We start from the raw sequence: 19,828 nt of genomic DNA, 5'->3' as shown, positions 1-19,828 counted from the left end.
CACTAACATTTATCTATGAGGACTCATACTAGGAATTCCTTACAAAGCTTATGTAACAACTTCAAAGACTAGGAACCAATTCAAACATCAACCAAATATGCATGCACGTCCTGACCGTCCTCACAAGATAAACAATTGCCAACTATGGTTGGGCTTACGTGGTTAGCACGGTAGCATACATAGATATGGCTCTCCCTATATAGCTAGTCGATACATTCTAACCGTTCTTAACTTATCGAATTGCGGTTAGTGTACCTGCAGAAGATTGACAGAACACACACACACACATATATATATATATAAATATATATATATATATATATATATATATATATATATCCAATGAACCTTTCATGCCAGCACTCATGAAAGCGTCCCCAAACATTCACCGCTCACTATAGAAGCGGCAGCCATACAATTTCCGTCGTATGACCAACGTTAACATACGCTACTTGGTGGCGTATTCACAAGTTCCTTTACTCCCAATATAGTCGACCGAGGTCGATATATTGGCAGTAGCTCAAGTAGGCCACTGCTTGAGCGCAGCGTTCGGTTCGCATCGCCGACGGGAAGGTCAGACTCCCTCAGCTGACTGAGTACACTTTACTTCCAATATAGTCAACTAATCGTTGGTATATTGGGAGCACCTCAAGTAAGCCACTGCTTGAGGGCAGCGTTCGGCTCGCATCACCGACAGGAAGGTCAGTCTCCCTCAGCTGACTGAGGATCCTTACCTTCTTACCTCAACGTAGGTGCGTCATTACAGGAATTAAGAGTTGCTTGTGAGTATGGTTTGACAAAATGTAAAGTGCTGGAAGTCAGATAACATAAGCCATACATAAATAACCACCTAGTAATTCTCGTAAATTCCATAGGACTTGACGTTCTATGCACAATCCTTAACGATTCCAACGTAGTTCTCTAAAATACTTTGTTCTTCCAATTTTATAAGAAAACCAGTTTTTTTAAGGTTCCAACATCTCCGGTGTATGCTTGCAACTCTGATACCAGCTGTGGCAGAACCACCTGAATTATCCCGGCTCAAGTACGCAAGCCATCACCAGAAAGGCAACACCGGCTCAAACGCACTTCAAACGGAACAATTCTTGGTCTGTCTGGTAACATCCCGATACAACCACCGGTTCTCGGATCGAACAAGCATACCCCGCGCGAAGGCGAGTCCAGAGATATTACAACCACAAGTTTACAACATAGGCAAAGTAGTGATTACAACATGTTTCAAAGTACTTATTACAAAACCAAACTTTGTAAACAGTTATACAAACCATAACTTTAACTTCAGAGTTTGAAAAGCAGCGGAAAGAGACAACGACGGCTACAACACGTAGCAAAAGGTATACCAAGCTAGCCCAAGCAAGGTATCACTCGTCATGGTCATTGCCGGCCGAAGACGTATCCCACCCTACGGACCAGCCAGGAGGAAAAGAGCAGGGCCAAGGCAAACTAGCGGCCTGGTCCTCAAAACTCATTCCTGAAAAACAAAGTTTCAACAGTAAGGCTGAGTATTCTAATACTCAGCAAGACTTAACCGTCAACGGGTATAAGTAGCCCACTTTAGCTAGACTATGCAAGGTTCAGTGAGGCTCTGGTTTTCCTTTTTGCTGAAAAGCAATAAAGAATAGGTCCTTACTTTCAAGTTTTAGCTTTCAAGATTCTAGTTGATTAACAATTCTATGTAAGAAACTACTATCCAATCATGGTAGAAAACTAAGCAAACATCAAGATTGATAAATAATATTGTTGCTCTTATTACTCTGTGTGGCAAAGGGATCAAGCAGTCCCAAACTGTGAGAAGCAGATGATTCGAATCGAATTTCTTAACCTGGCCAGGCAGACCTAACACACACGTTTGTAACACCGTCGGATCGTTCCCAAACAACCGTTGACCTTTCTTTCCGGCTTGTGGATAGGGTCACTCTTCCCGACTACAGGGCTCCAAGGTCCACCCTTGTACGAGGTCCACCCTTATCCCTTGAAGTCGCAGTGTTGATCAACAATAACTTTAAAAAAACCTATCTCTAAAGAGAGAGTGAAAGGTATATCCACTCCCCGGTCCAATCGGCTACTAGGCTTGCCGCGTACCATATTTACAGGCATGTGGCTAGTACTTTCAAAAACTTAACCACCGCTACCACACACCGCGACCTTAGCAAGTTCATCAACACAGACGGGGTCTCACATAAGGTCATGATATCAAACACAACCCCGTCTGTCGTCCTTATATTGATAACAGAAAGGTAAACAATCGATTCCTATAAAACTCGCGAGTGACAGGCAATCACTCGACTTTTACCGGTCCTATAAGCTTAGCAAGTAATCGAACTCAAGTCTAGTGTTCAGTACATAGGTTCCTAGGATCATGCATCTAGGGTTTCAATTCAAATCCTAAGAACTGTAAATGCATAAGCAAGTAATAACAGTAAATGATATTGATTTGAAATATAGGTTATGTCCGGGGCTTGCCTTCTCGGTAGTCGCTAATTATTTCAGCTCTAGGCTCTTCCGAACTTTGGTCCGGGGCTTCAATTAGTACGGCGGTATTTGCTTGAGCTTCGAGATCACCTCCTTCGGAATCCGGGATCAGCTCGTACGTCCCGTCCGACAAAGCAGTCGTATCTATATGTAATGCAAGAACAGTATTATAAACACACATGGGCAATCGTTTATAGAGTAGTTAAATAACAAATCCAACTACACAGGGCATCATGATCAACAGCACAAATGAAGTTTACTAACTTCATAAACAAGTGGGGGTAATTTCCTATAACAAGTAAGTCATGGTTTGCTAATAAATAAACAACTCAAAGCACAAACAGAAATAAATTTAGCAAAAATTATCCTAAACAGAACATGAACAGATTAAGCTACCCTGTAAAAATCATGCCAAAACATGTAGCCATTTATTCACAACAAACCATTCAAGCAGACAACACCTAGAACAATCTTGAATTATACAGGTCAAACTAAAGCAAAGCAGAAGCTCAAAATTTAACAGGAGATCGACACAGAAATGAACTAGCTACTGTGAATTTTTCATGATTTCATATACACAGAATTAATTCTGAGAAAATAGACAAAACAGACAATAGATTAGCAAGATTTATTTTTAGCTCCTGTTCTAGTCATGAACTGATGCTCAAACTTCATGTACGAGCTAAACTATCCAAAAAGGTCACTCAGAAATATTTTCATGATTTATCACCAGCATAAACTATTTATCATAATTAAAGTCTACTAAACAAGGATTAAATCAAATAAATAGCTACACATTATAGCAATACTAGTGTTACAAGAAAAAACAACCATAAAAGTTTCACTGCAAGACATGGCTTCAAGCAATAGTTAAGAAAAAGATAAAACAACTAGTATTTATTTACCTAGTGACACAAAACCATTTATACAGCAAAAACTTGCAACAAACACCTACCATATTATGATTCTACTGCATAGAGCTTTACACAAGGATTCCAGAACATCAAGATTTGCTATTTTACGAATTTCCTACGAATTTCTACTGAATTTCAAAGTTCACTGCTAGAAATAACAAAGAGGTCCTTGAAGCACTATTCAAATGAGTCCTTGGGCTATGCAGATAACCCCCCGGGTTTTCTTGAATTTCAACCCGAGGTCCCTGGCCGGCAAACAAGAACAGAGCAGGGGGGCGCGGCGTTTCCCGGCGAGGTCCGGCTCCGGTGGCATGGGGAAAGTTGGGGAAACGCTAGAGGAGGTTGAACCGCACCCTCTGGTGCTCGTGTCGCGATGAGAGATGGTCGGAGAAGGTGGATCGACGGAGGAGGGCGGTCGGCGGCGGAGAGGACTCGACGGCGAGGGGTTTCCGGTGGTCGAGGGTGGAAGATAAGGGACTGGGGAGCTGTGCGGGGTCGAGGCGAAGCTAGATGTGGGGTCGATTTGGGCGGTGCGGCTGTGGAGGCGCGGCTCGACGGCGGGCTTGAGGCTCGCCGGCGTTCGGTGGAGCGGCGGTGGCGTTCCGGGGTGTCTGGGCAGGGAAAGAGCGAGATGGCGAGGGAAACGGAATGAAGGATCTTTTCTGGAGCTGAGGCGCGCGCGAGGAATGCGCTGGGGCTCTATCCTGGCCGGGCCACGGCAGCGTCAAGGTGGCGGCCGCCAGGGCTTGTCGGGGGCGCGTGGCAAGAGCGGTAGAGGGCCAGCGCAAGGGGAAGAGGGCGGTGGGGAGCTCAAGCGCGACGCGTGTACTGCCAGCGCGAGCAGGAGGTGACCCGGGGGCGGCCCAGAGCGGCAGGCGGGCGGCGTTGTCGGTCGGCGGTGAGAAGCAGAGCAGAGAGGCAGGCTGGGGAAGAAGACAGGGACCTAAACAAAATTTCCAAAATTTCAGGGACCTATATGTAAAACATTGATAACTATTAATCTAGGGCTCAAATGAAAAAGTGCCCAACATGAAAGTTGTTCAGTTTTTCAAGATCTATAACTTTGATGTTGAGCAAAAATTTATACGATCAAAGATTCAAGAGTTAAATTTGAAAACATGGAAATGATTTTGAATTCCAGGAATTTTGTCTTTTTCAATGCAATTTCACTTTAAACTTAGACTTAAAAGCAAAATTTGCTGCCATGCAATAAATGCACTGAATTTTGCAAAAACACCCTCCACAAAAGTTATAATTTCACAACCTATTCAAATATAACTGCAGAAAGGACCTTGCATAAAATCATAATTACACATATAACCTTTATATTTACAAAAAGATCCTTTTTTCAAGCAATTCAAGCACATGATGCATAAAATAGATACACAACTACTGTACAGACACCTAGGGTGTCACAGCTGAGCTGCCAGTGTGGTAGGTTGGTCGCGCCAAAGCATAAGGCGCGACCCTTTAGTGAGTCGCGCCACGAGTTTTGGCGTGACCAAAAGGGCTAGTTTTTGAAAATTTAGATCCAGATAGGTTATTATTAAAATTTTAGATTAAAAAGTGTTAAAATTAAAAAAAATTCCGTTGAAGCCAGGGATGATCCAGGGCAGATGGGATGTTGGATGGGTTGGAGCTACTCATCAGCAGATTTTCAGCCATAGATTTTGAAGAGATTGCTTTCGTGTATACAAAATTTATTTCTAGATCTGAGCGGGGTACACAAAATTGGGTGGCCCAAACGAAATTTGATCAGTGCCTTAGGGGTAGATAGATACATATCATTCAGCTGAGATTTTGCGAAAAATGATGTGTATTATCATTTTGCGAAAAAACATTTTTTAGCGAGCTCTAAACTTAGCTTGTTTAATTTGAAAACTATTTATATAATTCATTGCATGTGGACACAAATAAATTATAATATAATATTCTTTACTTTTTTGTACATCAGATTGATGCAGGATGTGGACAATGTCTGAGGCTGTGTTTAGATCACTTTGCCAAAAAAATTTTGAAAAGAAATCTTAATATTTCGGAATACTAAATAAAGTCTATTCACAAAACTTTTTGTACAGATCAATTGTAAATCGTGAGATGAATCTAATAAGTCCAATTAATACATGATTAATCCATCATTAGTAAATGGTTACTATAGTACCATTATTGCAAATTATGGATTAAGCAAGCTCATTAGATTCGTCTCGCGATTTAAAACCCATCCGTGTAAAAAGTTCTATAAATAGACTTCATTTAATACTTCATGTATGTGTCCAAATATTCAATGTGATATTTTTGGAGAAAATTTTTTTAAAACTAAACACGGCCTGAGGTGAAATGATCGTCGTTGATTGATGCAAAATGAACACCACGTTGCCCAAACTTAGTGTATTGCACTAAATTTTTTTTCCTCCCGTAGCAACCTAGCAAAGATATAAAAAAAAAGACCAGAACACGAGTCTCCCGAAAACCCACACGGCCACGCGACTCCAACAACCCAAGCGCAGGGGAGAAGCGAGATGGGACTGGGGGAGTGTGCGGCCGCAACTGCGATTGTCGGGCAGATCAGTTTCTTCTTCGACTGGCTTAGCATCGTCGGCTCCCACCTGCCCATGTGAGTTATCTGCCACGCGTTCTCATTCCTTTCTGTGATCGCTGTGACGCTTTGTGTTATCGACGATTTTCCCTTTTGGCCTTTTGTACCTATTGCCTGTGTTCGGCTGGTGAGCAGCCCACCAGCTCTACAGTTTTCTTTCTCACGTTCCTCCAGCTCCAGCCTCCAGCTCCAGCCTGCCGAACAGTGTTTTCCTTTCACAGCACTCCAGCTCGAGCCTCCAGCTCCAGCCTGCCGAACACGATGATTGCATACCATACGGCTGCTGGGATCCGGTGCAGTTGTTGCTCCTACATTTCGGCACACCACAACAACAATTTCCTTTTTTTGAAAGCACCACAACAATTTCCTCCTCTTGTGTTTGTAAAATAATGATTTTTTTTTGGCAAGGAAACAACAGTATTTTCTTTACTCTGAAGATTTTCGTTCTATTCACCACCTCTCGAGATTTGCTTGGTCCTTAGTCCTAGATGAGAGCAAGGTCCGCTTAGAGCGGATGCCACCATGGATGTGGTCTTTGTAGCAACCAGGTGCACCGCCGTGGTGCCCTCCACATGTTCGACAAAATGCTAACACTCCATGGACGCGGACAGCGACATCAAGGCCACCATCTTCAAGTCTCCCGCCAAATGTTTGACAAAAGGCCTCAACCACAGGGAAGGCGGTGGACACTAACTCAGCTGCCCTAGCCTTGCCCTCCAGCAGCTAAATTGTTTGCGGTTACATCCCTCTACAAGTCTACATGGCTATGCCAGCCTCAACTTGTGCCACCCGCCGTGCATGATGAGAGGCACACAAGCTGGACAGCATGCCAACATGGGCTGGGCTGCTGTATTTCTGAAAGGATCTCGCACTTCATCAACCTAGGAAGTGAGCATGCTTGTGTGTGCGTCACCCTCTTTGTCGGTGCCCAAGGTGTTTAGTGGAATGCCTGGGCCAAATGGTGTATACTCCCTCCATACCCAAAAAACCTGACGTTTAGGACAGCGACACGGTCTCCAAAACACAACTTTGACTTCTTATTCCTCTAAAAATATTTATCAAAAAGTGATATATGTATACTTTCATAAAAGTATTTTTCAAGACAAATCTATTCATATAATTTTTATATTTTCAAACTCAACAACTTGAGAGTTATTCATGATTTATATTCTCAAGGTTTGACTCAAACCTTGTCCTAAACATCAGGTTTTTTGAGTATGGAGGAGTACTTGATATCAATGACAACCTAAGGCCCTTGGCGCTTTTCCCAACATTGAACATGCGGTTGCAACCTGTGTCCTCCTAGTTTAGAAGGCTGCCAAGGCAGGCATTTTTACATTCAACTTCAACATCCAAGTTTGTCTATGCATGTTTCAGTTTGTCCGATGATCATAAGGTGCCCAGGGACATGTACTACAAAATTATGGTGGTTCTGTGGTTGGCAGCAATCAGCATTGAAGTTCGTCAAGCAGTAACCTTGGCAGCTACTACACAGTGTGGAGATTATAGGTGGTGGAGTTGAGCTGCGGTCCACGCCAAGGAAATTTTGAGCTGCTATTAAGGGATTGCACTGAAGAGGTGACCAAAATATTTGTTGGTACCATCACTAAAAGAGCTGTTTTCTGTGTGCTTTATTGCCACAAGGAAAAATGATTGTGCTCCAACTATTTTGTAGTCTGGAAGGATTATGTTCAGAACGGGGCATCTATTCGAGCAAGAATAACGGTACTGGAGCCACTGGCTGAATGTTATTATCTTCTTCCTAGTCATATTATCTTTCTTTGGAAATGCACACATTAAGTTTAGTTCATGAGAATCCATTACGAGCTCTGATTGTGTCGTGTGGCTGATTCGTTGTTTGGAGATGGCATACAGTGTACCAATGCACAAATCAATCTTCATATGTGCAAAGATTCCAACAACACCTTGCTTCAGATTGTCAAGGGTGTTGGTGCCAGGCGTAGGAGGCCCTTGGCTCCTTAGTTCGTAGCCACAGCTAGCAGAGGCGCCAAGGGTTTTGCCTGGACGGCCAATGGTGAAGGGGGTGAGATTGAGAGGAGCAAGGAGGTTAGGGGATGACTAATTCTTGATTCATTTCTCATAGGCTAATTAGAGGGTATAAATAGAGAAGCCGAGCTCCTAGGCTCCCAATCTCTGCTCCTTGTTTCTCCCCCAACATTTCTAATCCCTCATTAACACTAATCTCTTTCAAAGGCATCTAATAATTGCCATTGATTATAGCTGGTGCCTCCTGGGAAACTGTTTTAGCTGCCCTGGCAGCGTCTCGGGCCTTGGGACGCCTTTGGTACTGGCGCCCCCACATCACATCTCTCCCTCCCTCGACGAGCAACTAAACCTCGAGTTGGAAGCTTGGGTAACGGTCAATGAAGCTGTCGGCATCCTCCTAGGCCGCGGAGGCTGCAGGCTCGCTCTGCCAATGCACCAGCACCTGCCGCACCCCTCTAGCCCGGCGAGAGCGGGTGGCGCACTCTAGAACAGGCTGCGTTGCGCCATGGTGGGTGGGAGGCAGAGCTGACTGCAGTGGGCGGAGTCCCCACAAACTTCTTGAGCAGCCCGACGTGGAAGACGTCATGCTTCCGGGCATGAGGAGGGAGCTCTAGATGGTAGTCAACGTTGTTGATGATGGCCGTGATGCGATATGGCCCGTAGAAGCGGAGCCGTAGCTTCGCCTTGGTGACCACATGCAGGGGCGTTAGAGTGCGATGGCGCAGGCGCAGCTAGACCCAATCTCCAACAACGAAGTGGACTAGCTCATCTCACTCAGCCATACTTTTGGCCACTGCAGCCACCAGCATTTCACCTGGCTCATAGGAGCGGATGGGAGGGGTTGCGCGGCCGTAGACGATCTGGAATGGAGTCGTCTTGAGCATTGACTGGAAGGCTGTGTTGTAGATGAATTCTACCCATGGCAGCCACCGTCGAGGTCGGTCGCCCGTGAGGCAGCTAAGGTACATGACGATGACCTTATTGACTGCCTCGGTCTGGCCGTCCGATTGAGGATGGAATGCCATCATCATGTGGAGCTTGACGCCTGCGAGGCGCATGAGCTCCTTCCAGAAGATGGAAGTGAACACCGGGTCGCAGTCCAAGACGGACTACGGGATGCCGTGCAGGCGCAAGATGTCAGAGAAGGACGCCTGTGCCATGGACACGGCGGAGTAGGGATGCGCCAGTGGAATAAAATGGCGGTACTTACGGAAATGGTTGACGATGGTAAGGATGATTGTTTTGCCGCCGACTCGGGGCAGCGCCTCAATGAAGTCCATCCCAATATCGGACTAGACCCATGTTAGTATCGGCAGAGGAAGGAGCAGGCTTGCTGGGTGCAGATGTTCTGATTTGTAGTGCTGTGGTGCAGGCCCGGGCATAGTCCTGTACCAACTTGCGCAGATTAGCTGACTGGAAGTTACTGTGCAGGCTGGGTGCAGGGTGCACTGGACACCTTCATATGGCCGTCGTCATGCGCTGCAACGAGGAATTCTTGAGGAGAAGTATGGCCGCCAAGTCAGATGGCGAGGATGAGGCCGGTGAGTTCCCTTTCAAATGCCACCAGAGATTGATGGCGTGGTGCTACTGGGTGGCTGAAGAAAGCCACCGGGTGCTGGCCTTGGAGGAGAACGGCGCCAAACCCATAGATGGAGGCATCGCACTCCACGATGAAGGGTTGCTCGAAGTCGGGGAGGGCGAGTACGAGCACTGTACTGTGGTGACTGCCTGCTTGAGGGAGGAGAACGCCCTGTTGGCTCCCTTTGTCCAGGCGAACCCCTCTTTTTTTAACAGGGCAGACAGGGTGCTGCTATGGTGCCAAACTCTTTGACAAATTTGCGGTAGTAGCCTGCCAGCCCAGAAAACCGTGGACCGCGCACGCTAATCGTGGTGTACGCTAGTCTACAACTTCCTGGACCTTGTCAAGATCCATGGCCACCCCAGTAGCAGAGATGATATGCCTCAGGTAGGAGATGGAGTTGACGTCGAAAGCTCACTTGGAGCGCTTGACGAAGGGCGGTGTTGGTGAAGCACTGAAAGGACAACACGGACATGGCTCTGGTGCTCCGCCAGCGAGCTGCTGCAGATTAGAATGTCATCGAAGAAAGGACGAAGCGGTGTAGGAAGGGGCACAATACATTCTTCATCCTGGAACATAACCAGGGCATTGCACAGACCGAATGACATCACTAGGAACTCGTAGAGGCCATCGTGAGTGCGGAACACCATCTTCTCAACGTCGGCTAGGTTCATGCGAACTTCATGTAGCTGGAACGGAGATCGAGCTTGTAAAAGTAGTAGTGGCGTGTAGCTCATCAACCACCAGAATGGGTTAAGCATCCTTGATTGTACAGCAGCCATCGGGAAAGAGAAGGCCAAAGTGCTGCACTGGATCAGTCCCCAGCACGGAGGAGCACTGGTGGTCTAGTTCATCCTTGTGGGAGGCGGGGTAGCGGTTGGGCCGGACGGCCACCGGTGGCGACCCCGGGACTAAGATGATGAAGTGGTCCTGAGAGCGTGGAGGCGGCATGCCAGTGGGTTTGGTGAAGATGGAGTTGAACTCATCCAACAAGGCCTGTAGGAGGTCGAAGTCGCTGCGCGCCCGCAAGGATGGGCTGGCTGGTCCGGCAACACCCTACCAGCACACGTGATGGTTCCGGTGCCAGAAGGACATGGTAAGCACGTCGAAATCCCAAAGAATTGGCCCGAGGGATGCCAACTAGTGGGTGCCGAGGACGACGTCATAACCGGCCAGCAGCAGGGCGAAGAAGTCGATGGAGAAGGTCTCGCTATGGATGTTTAAGGCTGTTGCGCTGTAGACACCGGGACACAACACACGCTCCCCATTGGCCACCATTACTTTCATGTTGCTGCGGGGAAGGAGCTGAAGCAAAGTGCGCGCCGCGACTTCCTCGGATATGAAATTGTGTGTCGAGCCGGAGTCGATGAGCGCAAGGATGGAGGCACCACCCAGCTGGATGCGCACTTGCATTGTGTCACTGGTGCGGACACTAGGGATGGCATGCAGAGAGATGTGCGGATTAGCAGTCTGAGCTTTTGTTGCATCATTCGTGGCCTGCGCAGCGTTAGCTTCATCTTCTTCGGCCAAGTTGAGGAGGAAGATACGCTGGCAGACCCGGTTGTGACCCTGTCCAAATTTTTCATTGCAGTTGAAGCAGGCGAGGTGATGGCGTTCCTCCATCTTGGTCTGCGAAAGACTCTTTACCCAACAGCCTTCGACGACGACCGTGGGTGATGCAGTTCTTGACGGGGGAGCAGGAGGCGCAGGGACACCAGCTGAGGGGGCAGCCTTTGGAGGAGGCCGCACGCTAGCGCCCGTGGTGGAACAAGTCATGGTGCAGCAACCCCAATGTACTGCTCGCGTTGCTCCAGCTTGCGGGCGAGGCTCATGGAGACGATGAGGGGTTCGGGATTGTGGATGTGGGCGTCTAGCCTGAACGGTGGTTGCAGACCCGCGGTGAACGCCTGCACCCGCTATGCCTCCGATAGCATGCCCACGTGAGGTAGCAGGGCTTCATGTTGAGTTGTGATCCAAATTCAGTCATACACGTAAGCCGTCATTCGGTATTTTGTAACCACACTCGATATAGTGAAGATTTGCTTGGTGGCCCCCGTGGTTTTTCCCTTCCACATTGGGAGGGTTTTCCACGTTAAATCCTCGTGTCCTCTGTGATTGATCTACTATTTTGCGTCGTTTATTTGCCTAACACTTCAAACCGATCTTGGTACTCGGAGACAGAGCCGATCCGTTGACACGCCATGAGTTGGCCCAAAGGATTGGAACGGATCGGCGGCCCAAACCGAAGGTTGAGCAACTCTGAGAAACGGCCTTGTCCTGCCGGACTTCGATGATAACCATATCTGGGGGCCTCCTTCCAGATTGTAGGAGGCCATCCACACTTGTTCCTCCACAGCGATGCGTTGCTGGTGAAAATAGGACTCGCAGCGATTGAGGAACGTTAGCGGATCCGATTTGCCATCGAACCTGGGAAAGTCGAGTTTCTAGAAGCGGGGAGGGCAATCACCGTGTTGGTCACCATTGCTCGATCCCCTGGGACCAGAGGAGGCCACGGCTGGTCGTTCCTGATATAGGGCGGCTACTTGCCCTTGCAATTCACTAATGGAGGTTGTGAGGTTTTGGATGAGTTTGACCAGATCGGCCGTGGTGGGCTCTGCCATGGACGAGGAGATGGAGGCGGTGGAGGGTGATGGGATGATGGTGGAGCTGCAGTTGACGTGTCGGTCTGGTGGAGGTGGCACAGAGGTGGATGAGGATCGCCGGAAACCTGATACCAGGTTGTCAAGGGTGTTGGTGCCCAGGGTAGGAGGCCCTCGTCTCCTTAGTTCGTAGCCAGGGCCAGCAGAGGCGCCAGGGGCTTTGCCTAGACGCCCAATGGTGAAGGGGGTGAGATTGAGAGGAGCAAGGAGAGATTAGGGGATAACTGATTCTTGATTGATTTCTCATAGGCTGATTAGACGATATAAATAGAGAAGCTGAGCTCCTAGGCTCCCAGTCTCTGGCTCCTTGTTTCTCCTGCATCAATTCTAATCCCTCATTAACACTATTCTCTTCCCTAGGCATCTAATTTCCATTGAGTACAGTCGGCACCTCCTGGGAAGCCGTCCTAGCTGCCCTGACAGCGTCTCGGGCCCTCGGACGCCTTTGGTACTGGCGCCCCCACATCACACAGATCATAGCTGTAAAGAATTACTAGTAGCAGACTGTTGGGATGAGGTGTTGCAATTAACGGTACCAGGATCCATAGGGCATGTTTATGCTGTCACTATGGAGTAGCCAGGATATTTTGTGGGGTGCAAGTGCTTCAGCTGTTCAGTTACCTCAAATCCTTGTACTGTTGCAGCTGAAGCGTGGTGATGGGTATTGGGCTAGCAGAATTAGATGTTTTAGGCTTTTAGCTGTAGTAATTGTTTGATGATATCTGCAAACACATGTGCATTGCTTTTGGCTTTGAGCTGTTGACACTACTGAATATGATCCATCGTTTATAAGATGCTGCTGGAATTGAAAGTCTGAAAATATGTATCAGCTGACGAGCGGTGCAAGAAGACTGAACAAGGAAATGGGTTTGCAGCAGTAATTACTACAGAAACAATAGATGCACAGCTGCATGAGGGCAACCAACTAGAAGCTAGTCATATTGATATTAGCAATCGGCTTTGCTGCAACTTGATCTCAGTTAAGCAGTTTGTCTGAACAGACGTTGAGTGAAAAATTGCTTCAGACTGGGCTTTTTTGTTGCAATACTGGGGCGCATAGTTTGATAATGTGGGCTAGCTCTGGTCATTGCTGCACCATATGGTTGTATACTACATCCATCAAATACTTCAGGGGTGTAGGATTCTGGTGGTTATAAGGTGCCAACAAAAACTTGGAGCACAATATTCTGTTGTGTTTTTGCACATCTGATGAGATCCTAATGTAAAACGATTGCCATGGAGAGTTATGACAGGACCTGAGGATTTGCATGTTCCTTCGAACCCAGGAGGTCTGTGTCTATTGACTGTTTCACTGCAATCAGCTTGAGGACGAGCCATTCTCAAGGAGTGAGGAAATTTTAGGACTAATGCTTCTAATTGATTGGGATAAGTCATGGTCTGGGGTCCTGTTGGGTGAGTGGGTGGCCCAACAATTCATGAGGGTCTTATGCATCTGATTGATTGGGATAAGTCATAGGCTGGGGTCCCGTTGGGTGGGTGGGTGGCCCAACAATTCATGAGGGTCAAGTAGTGACTCGATCCTAACAAACAGGTCTTTGAATTATAGGGGATAAATGATTGAGTGGGCTGACTAAACAATGGATGCTGAATGGTTCTCTGATTCTGCTTTGCCTACTGCCAAGCAACAGCAAGCCCAATCCGTCTTTTATGTGGTTTTGGTTTACTTCAGGTGGACTATTACTCTGTATTTTACTACCATCTGGTGTAGCCACACGATGTGTGGTGACTGAACCTTAGAAATTAGTAATTATGCATATAATAAGCAGTTTTATCATCTCTGGTTTTAGCTAGGCAAATTTGAATGACCTAACTATTGAAGTATTCTTTTAGTAAATAAACTGGTTATTGTAATAAGTATCTTCTCACTCTTACAATACTAACCTTTTACTATTAATTTTTGTTCTGTAGAATTTCATATCACCTAACTAAAGACTGGGACAGTGTCCTCCATGATTGCTTTTCCCTGGCATCGTTGTTTTGGGATGCTGCTGACACGCTCAACATGCTCTTCTATCACATGGTTTTTGTGAACACGTGTACATCTGTGTGGCCATATTTCTACTGTCTGGCGCTATTATTAGCTTCAAATCATGTTTTTCATCTTCATAAGGGCATGTTCTGTACCATGAAAGACATGTCTGACTTACTAAAAGGTGTGCCTCGTAACACTCATCAGAAGCCTCGCCAAGGAAATGCTATGGTTTGTGTCAACCAAAACAAACTATTCTACATATAGATGATTTTCTGCTTTGTATGATTCAATTTTGAGCTATATTTTTGTTTCAGGAGGCATTCTGCTTGGTTGGATTACTAGCTGTAACTCTTGTGTGTGTGGTTGTCATAACATTTGGTCAGCAATCATACAATTGGCCATACATTGAGGACAACCTGTTCAAATTGAGCTGCTCTGTCAAGATAGCAGTGGTCCTCTGGCCTGTGATCGATCGATGTGTAAGTAGGAATTTGAAAGCTAATATTAGTTAAACCATTCTTTGGTTTGCTTGCTTCTGACTTTTCTTTTCAAGGCTGAAGGGAAGTTTGAGAATGACCCAAGAAATGTTCTGTGGACAAAGATGGCTGGTACATTTGCAGCTACTCTTTGTTCAGGTTTTGAGATATTTTCATGTTCCAAAGGAGGAATGTGGTCTTACCATGCGGGCCGCCGCTATATGGTACTAACACTATGAGACTGTCAACGATTTACTTTGATGCCAATCTATTTCTTTATCTTAGCTTGTTTTTCTTCATGATCAGGTTCTTAATATCATGGGAGTGGCTACAGGCATCGGTCAAATTATCTGCAGGATAATTGGACCCAAAAGGATAAGGTTCTGGGTGAGATAGTCTTTGTTGCAGCCCCTACTACACATAAGTAATTAGTTGAAAACCTATTCCCACAGATACTCGTTGAGCAATTTTGTGACTGTATGACACTTCAGTGTCCTCGATAATTGAGTGCCAGATTACATGCTCATATCATTAGGACAGTATGATCTACAAACTAGAAGTAGCATATGTTTTGATTTGTGATGGTGGTCTATCGCATTAGGAGTACCGACTAGGAGTATGGATTTGGTGGTTTACCTCGCCATAGAAGTCTTGCACACCTTTACTAGTAATGCAAGTAAATCATCTGCTTGGTACTTCCTGCTATGCTATTTCTTTGTTCTTTTTCATCATGAATAGTTTGAGTTTTGTTCACTAGCCAGGGATTTTAATGTGATATATAGTACTTTGTAGATGTTGCTAGTGAGGTTTTGTTCGATTGTATTTCCCAAACCATGTTGATATCCATTGGTACTAGCTAGAGGCAGTATGGTAGTATGCCCTTCTTTGCGTTCATGTACTTACGTTGAAGGTCTCCTGGGCAATTCAATAGGATCCTTTTTATCGAACTAGTTAAATGTACACGCACATATTTAAAAATCATTAATCATCAAATTCATTATTGGACCACTCATTCACTTTCATAACAAGAGAGAGAGAGAGAGAGAGAAGAAAATACCACTTTCTTGATAGTGAGTAATTGAATCATGCAATAACTTTCTCATCTCCATCATATGGCAATTTGCAAAACATTATAAAAGAGAGCAATGGCTAGAGTTATAAAAGAAAGAACATTCATATTGATGCACAAGTAAAATTTGTGCATTAATGTTGTAGGCAAGGTTCTCGTGATCTCATCAACTCTATATAATTTGGAAAGGATGGAGTATATAAAACAAGGAGCTCACGGGGCGGTGAGGGGCAGAGCTCGCCGGCGGAGTTTAGGGCTCACGCGGCCGGGCGCAGGCGCGGGTAGAGCTCGCGCGGCGGCCAGGGGAAGAGCTCCCCACGTCTAGGGGCGGCGGCCAGCCACGGGAAGCTGCTCCCCCACGCCAGCCAACAACAGAGGAGCTCCGCGCGGCGTTCATGGAGGGCAGCAGGCATGTTTTTGGTGCATTGTTGCAACTTGCAAGCGTATGTTCCACATGTTTAATATGTTTCAAAAGAATATTGCAAGTGTATGTGGATGTTGCAAAAGTAGATTTAGATGTTGGAATGTTGCATATGCTTCATAAACATGTTGCAAGTGTTTAATTCGGATGTTATATTTTCACCGAGATGTTTCATGTGGATTTTAAATGTTCTATTAAACATGAAACGGATGTTGTGACGGGGTTTTTTCCTCCTCATCGATGGATAGCTAACAATAATTTTTCAACATGTTTTATGATGTTGTAAACGCTGATTTTCGCTGTTGCAAATGTTTCAAACAAATGTTGCAACAGTATGTTCTAAATGTTTCATTTGTCCTATCATGTTGCATGCAACATCAGACGATGTTGCGACGGGAATTTTCTCTTTGGTGATACTGTCCGATGGTAGCGCCCGGATCGGACGTCCGGGTGCTAGCAACTCCGAAAAAATAATTCAATAACCACCATCTGCAGTACAAAGTTCTAGCTGTGGCACAACCTAATGCCTGTTCAAATTTATTTAGTCAGGTAACACAAGACAAACTTACTTAGGAAGGCATGATCTATTTACTGGATTCGGTATCTGGCTGCACTAATAATCTACATGGAAAAAATGAAGACATGGACTACCCTGTGGAAGATGACCTATTCCCTTGTACTCGAGCAGTATCAGTCAAAGAACTACCTAAAAAAATAATACCTAAAAAATCCAAAAAATACATTTTAAGGTGTCCGTTCTATTATAGCTCATATCCCTAAAATAGAAGAAAATGTTAAATGTTTGTTAGAGATAATTCAAACATCAACTTGCAATCTTATTATAAATAATAATATCCAAAACTTCTCCAAAAATTCTAGAAATTTCCATAGAATCGTTTTATGGATGTTTAAGCTTGAAATAAAAGTATCATTAGATTTTACAAAAATTAGGGTATATATTGTTCACAAAATGGATGGATCTTTTACATTATTTCATATAACCCAACTTAAACTTTGAAGTTTATACAGCCTAAAGTATTTTCTTGTTCACATGCACCTAAAATTTGGACACAATCTAACCTTAACCATAATATTTGAAAATATGAAGTTACATCACAATTTGTTATGCATAAACATATTGTTCTATTCTTTATTTGGGTGAAAGAAACCAAGACATAAGTATAAGATCTATATAGCAGCAATTAACATACAAACAAACACTATTAAATAAAAGACCATGATTTCAGAAAAAATACAGAAAAAGAATCATCAAATTTGTGTTCGTGTATAAGATGAACCAGAGTTAAATCTAGCCCGTCGGATGTTAGGTTATATAAATTTTGTTGGATGCAACAAACACAGCTGTAGCCCAGTTGTCCATGTCATCCCTGGTCACGTGTTCAAATCCACGGCTTCCTTGTCTTTTTTTCTATGCATGTTAGTATATACTAGACAATTATTATGCCCGTGCGTTGCTACGGACAGATTTGGTATAAATATTGGATATGTATAGTTATCCGTTAAGGTGGAAATCTTACTCGATTTAGAAATATATGTATAGATAAATATTGTCGCTTTTGGTATTACGAATGCAGCTGAAAGCCCAGTGGTTCCTGTCATTGTTGTTGAGAGTATGCATCGCGCCGTTGCTGGTTCAAATCTCCGTTCCCCGCCCTGATCTCTTTTTTTTTCTAAAAAAAATGTAATTGTTGTTGAGAGTATGCATCGCGCGGTCGCTGCTTCAAATCTCTGTTCCCCTGCCCTGATCTCTTTTTTTTTCTCAAAAAAATTGTAAAAACGCCAAAAATATGTTGCTCAACCATGGAGTCGAATCTGCACCGAACAATCTCAGAACCAACAACACACCCATTCCGCTAGTAACATGAATTAAACTTCTATAGATGTAAACTTATTTTTTAATTGCAGGTGACCAATGTGAAATTTTCTAAGTGTAGAGCAGTGAGTTTTGGCCAAAGTTGAGGGGGATTTGTGCAACAATCCTATTGTTTAAGTAGCAAAATGGAATGTTCTATGTATAGAGAACACATTGATGTAGACGAGCAGGATGGAAACCTGATTTGAGTGTTCAAATCGGAATTTAATGTAGTCCAGTTTGAACTGGACGGCATGGACTGACGAAACTGAATGGACTACAGTATTGGGTGTTTTTTCAGTTGAGTTCAGAGCTTGATTTCAAGCCATTCTTTGATCTTCTGGCCAAGCCATCTATAGGAGAGTTGTAGCCTTATGTATTCTCTACAATTTTGATGTAAATTTTTTATGGAGTTTATGTTTGAATCTTGCAGCAAATTTGATTCAGACTTCCGGGTTCAGAAGAAGGAAGGGGAGAAGAGCAGAGCCGGGCATAGCCAAGCCGAGAGCCATGGCTGCCACCCCGCCATGGCCGCCACTCTGGACTTCTGGAGATCTTCGCTCTGACCGTTCTAGCTCTAGCTTGCGCGCGCATGAGGGTCCTCTAGGCTAGGCACAGCTCGTAAGCTAGATGAGCGCCGCCGTTTCACCGCCGTTTGGCCGGCCGACGAGCTCCGCCTCCTGTGCCGCCGTCGACCATCTTCCGGTCACCAATCCGAGAAGGAAAAGAGGGGATTAGGTGCGGAAGGCTGTAGGGGTTCTCGCTATATAGGTCCCGTCGCCGGAGACCTCGCCGGTGGCGAGGAATCCGACCCGCCCGGCCGCCCGCCGGTGTACCCGAAGTTTGGGGGCGGGGCACTGTGCGTGGTCCTTGGGCCCGCGCCGCGCCTGCCGAGGAGCAACGCCACCTTCTCAAGACGCCGAGGGCCGAGTGCGCCTCGCCCTGTTCATCGGTTCAGAAAAACCGGATGCCGGCCCGTACCCAACCCAGATGGACCCGTCATCCTGGTCTTTGGCGCGGGTTGGAGCCGGACCGGTGTGACCATGCGACGGACACGGCCGTCCGCTGGTCTGCGGGTTGGACTCGTGAAACACTGAAACCCACCGGAACAGTAATAGATCCAAAGAAAGAAAAAGTAGCGGTGGCGGGGCTGCGCATCGGCGGGCGACGGCGGAAGGCGGCTGGGGCGGAGGCTGATGCGCTGACGGCGGCGGCAGCGGCCGGTGGCGGACCGGTGACCAGGATGAAGATGCCGCGCGACGATCTCGCCTGAGGCCTCGAGGTGGAGGCTGCGTTCATGAAGCGACCTCACATAAGTAGAGACTAAATGTGATACAAGTATCAGTCTTATGAGCCTGATAATATATTTATTCAACAGATAGTTCAGTTACCGTACAACCTCCATGGAGGCGGACACTCGATACAGACGAGAACAAGCAAGAAAAAAGGCTACGGTGATACACAAAAGCACGACCCAGTCGAGGTCCAGCTCGGGCTCAGAGTAACTGTTGACGCTCACTAACGACCATTTCTGAGCGTCAATATGACCACAATAAATGGATGAACTTGCATTTCTTACACTCATGCTACTAATAAATCACCGAATTCCACATGTTCCTCTAGATTGCTATGAGTGCAGGTTTTAGCTGAAAATGGAGGGCAATCATATCCTTTGCAGCCAAGGAGCAAGATGCCGCCCGATCAAACACCGTCTCACGAGCTTCACATGGATCGGATGGCCCACTAG

At 45.8% G+C, this 19,828-nt stretch overlaps 1 protein-coding gene across 7 annotated transcripts; it reads left to right on the top strand.

Moving 5' to 3' along the window:
• The first annotated feature begins 5,779 nt into the window (after positions 1-5,779).
• LOC120651189 lies at positions 5,780-16,433 on the top strand. 7 transcript variants are annotated; one of them, XM_039928602.1, is made up of 6 exons: positions 5,780-6,021; positions 14,179-14,470; positions 14,557-14,721; positions 14,796-14,942; positions 15,025-15,105; positions 15,977-16,433. In XM_039928602.1, exons 1-6 carry the CDS (start codon positions 5,927-5,929, stop codon positions 16,070-16,072), a joined length of 876 nt encoding a protein of 291 aa, XP_039784536.1. In that variant the 5' UTR covers positions 5,780-5,926; the 3' UTR covers positions 16,073-16,433. The 7 variants fall into 7 exon arrangements, 5 of the variants coding, with proteins under 5 accessions (XP_039784536.1, XP_039784540.1, XP_039784537.1 ...); XM_039928606.1 differs by having other exon boundaries at positions 5,781-6,021; positions 14,803-14,942; XR_005665979.1 differs by having other exon boundaries at positions 5,782-6,021; positions 14,803-14,942; positions 15,025-15,142.
• The last annotated feature ends 3,395 nt before the right edge of the window (positions 16,434-19,828 follow it).

This window comes from Panicum virgatum, chromosome 9K (genome assembly GCF_016808335.1).
Source record: "Panicum virgatum strain AP13 chromosome 9K, P.virgatum_v5, whole genome shotgun sequence".
Lineage (NCBI taxonomy): Eukaryota > Viridiplantae > Streptophyta > Magnoliopsida > Poales > Poaceae > Panicum > Panicum virgatum.
Note: the sequence above shows the minus strand (reverse complement) of the source record. Positions and strands in the feature narration are given on the sequence as shown.

Excerpts from the sequence above, each read along its gene's own strand:
- LOC120651189 (XM_039928602.1), top strand. The coding sequence starts at position 5,927 with ATGGGACTGGGGGAGTGTGCGGCCGCAACTGCGATTGTCGGGCAGATC. Across the intron at positions 14,471-14,556 it reads CTCGCCAAGGAAATGCTATG|GAGGCATTCTGCTTGGTTGG; the intron begins GTTTGTGTCAAC and ends TTTTTGTTTCAG. Across the intron at positions 14,722-14,795 it reads GGCCTGTGATCGATCGATGT|GCTGAAGGGAAGTTTGAGAA; the intron begins GTAAGTAGGAAT and ends TTTCTTTTCAAG.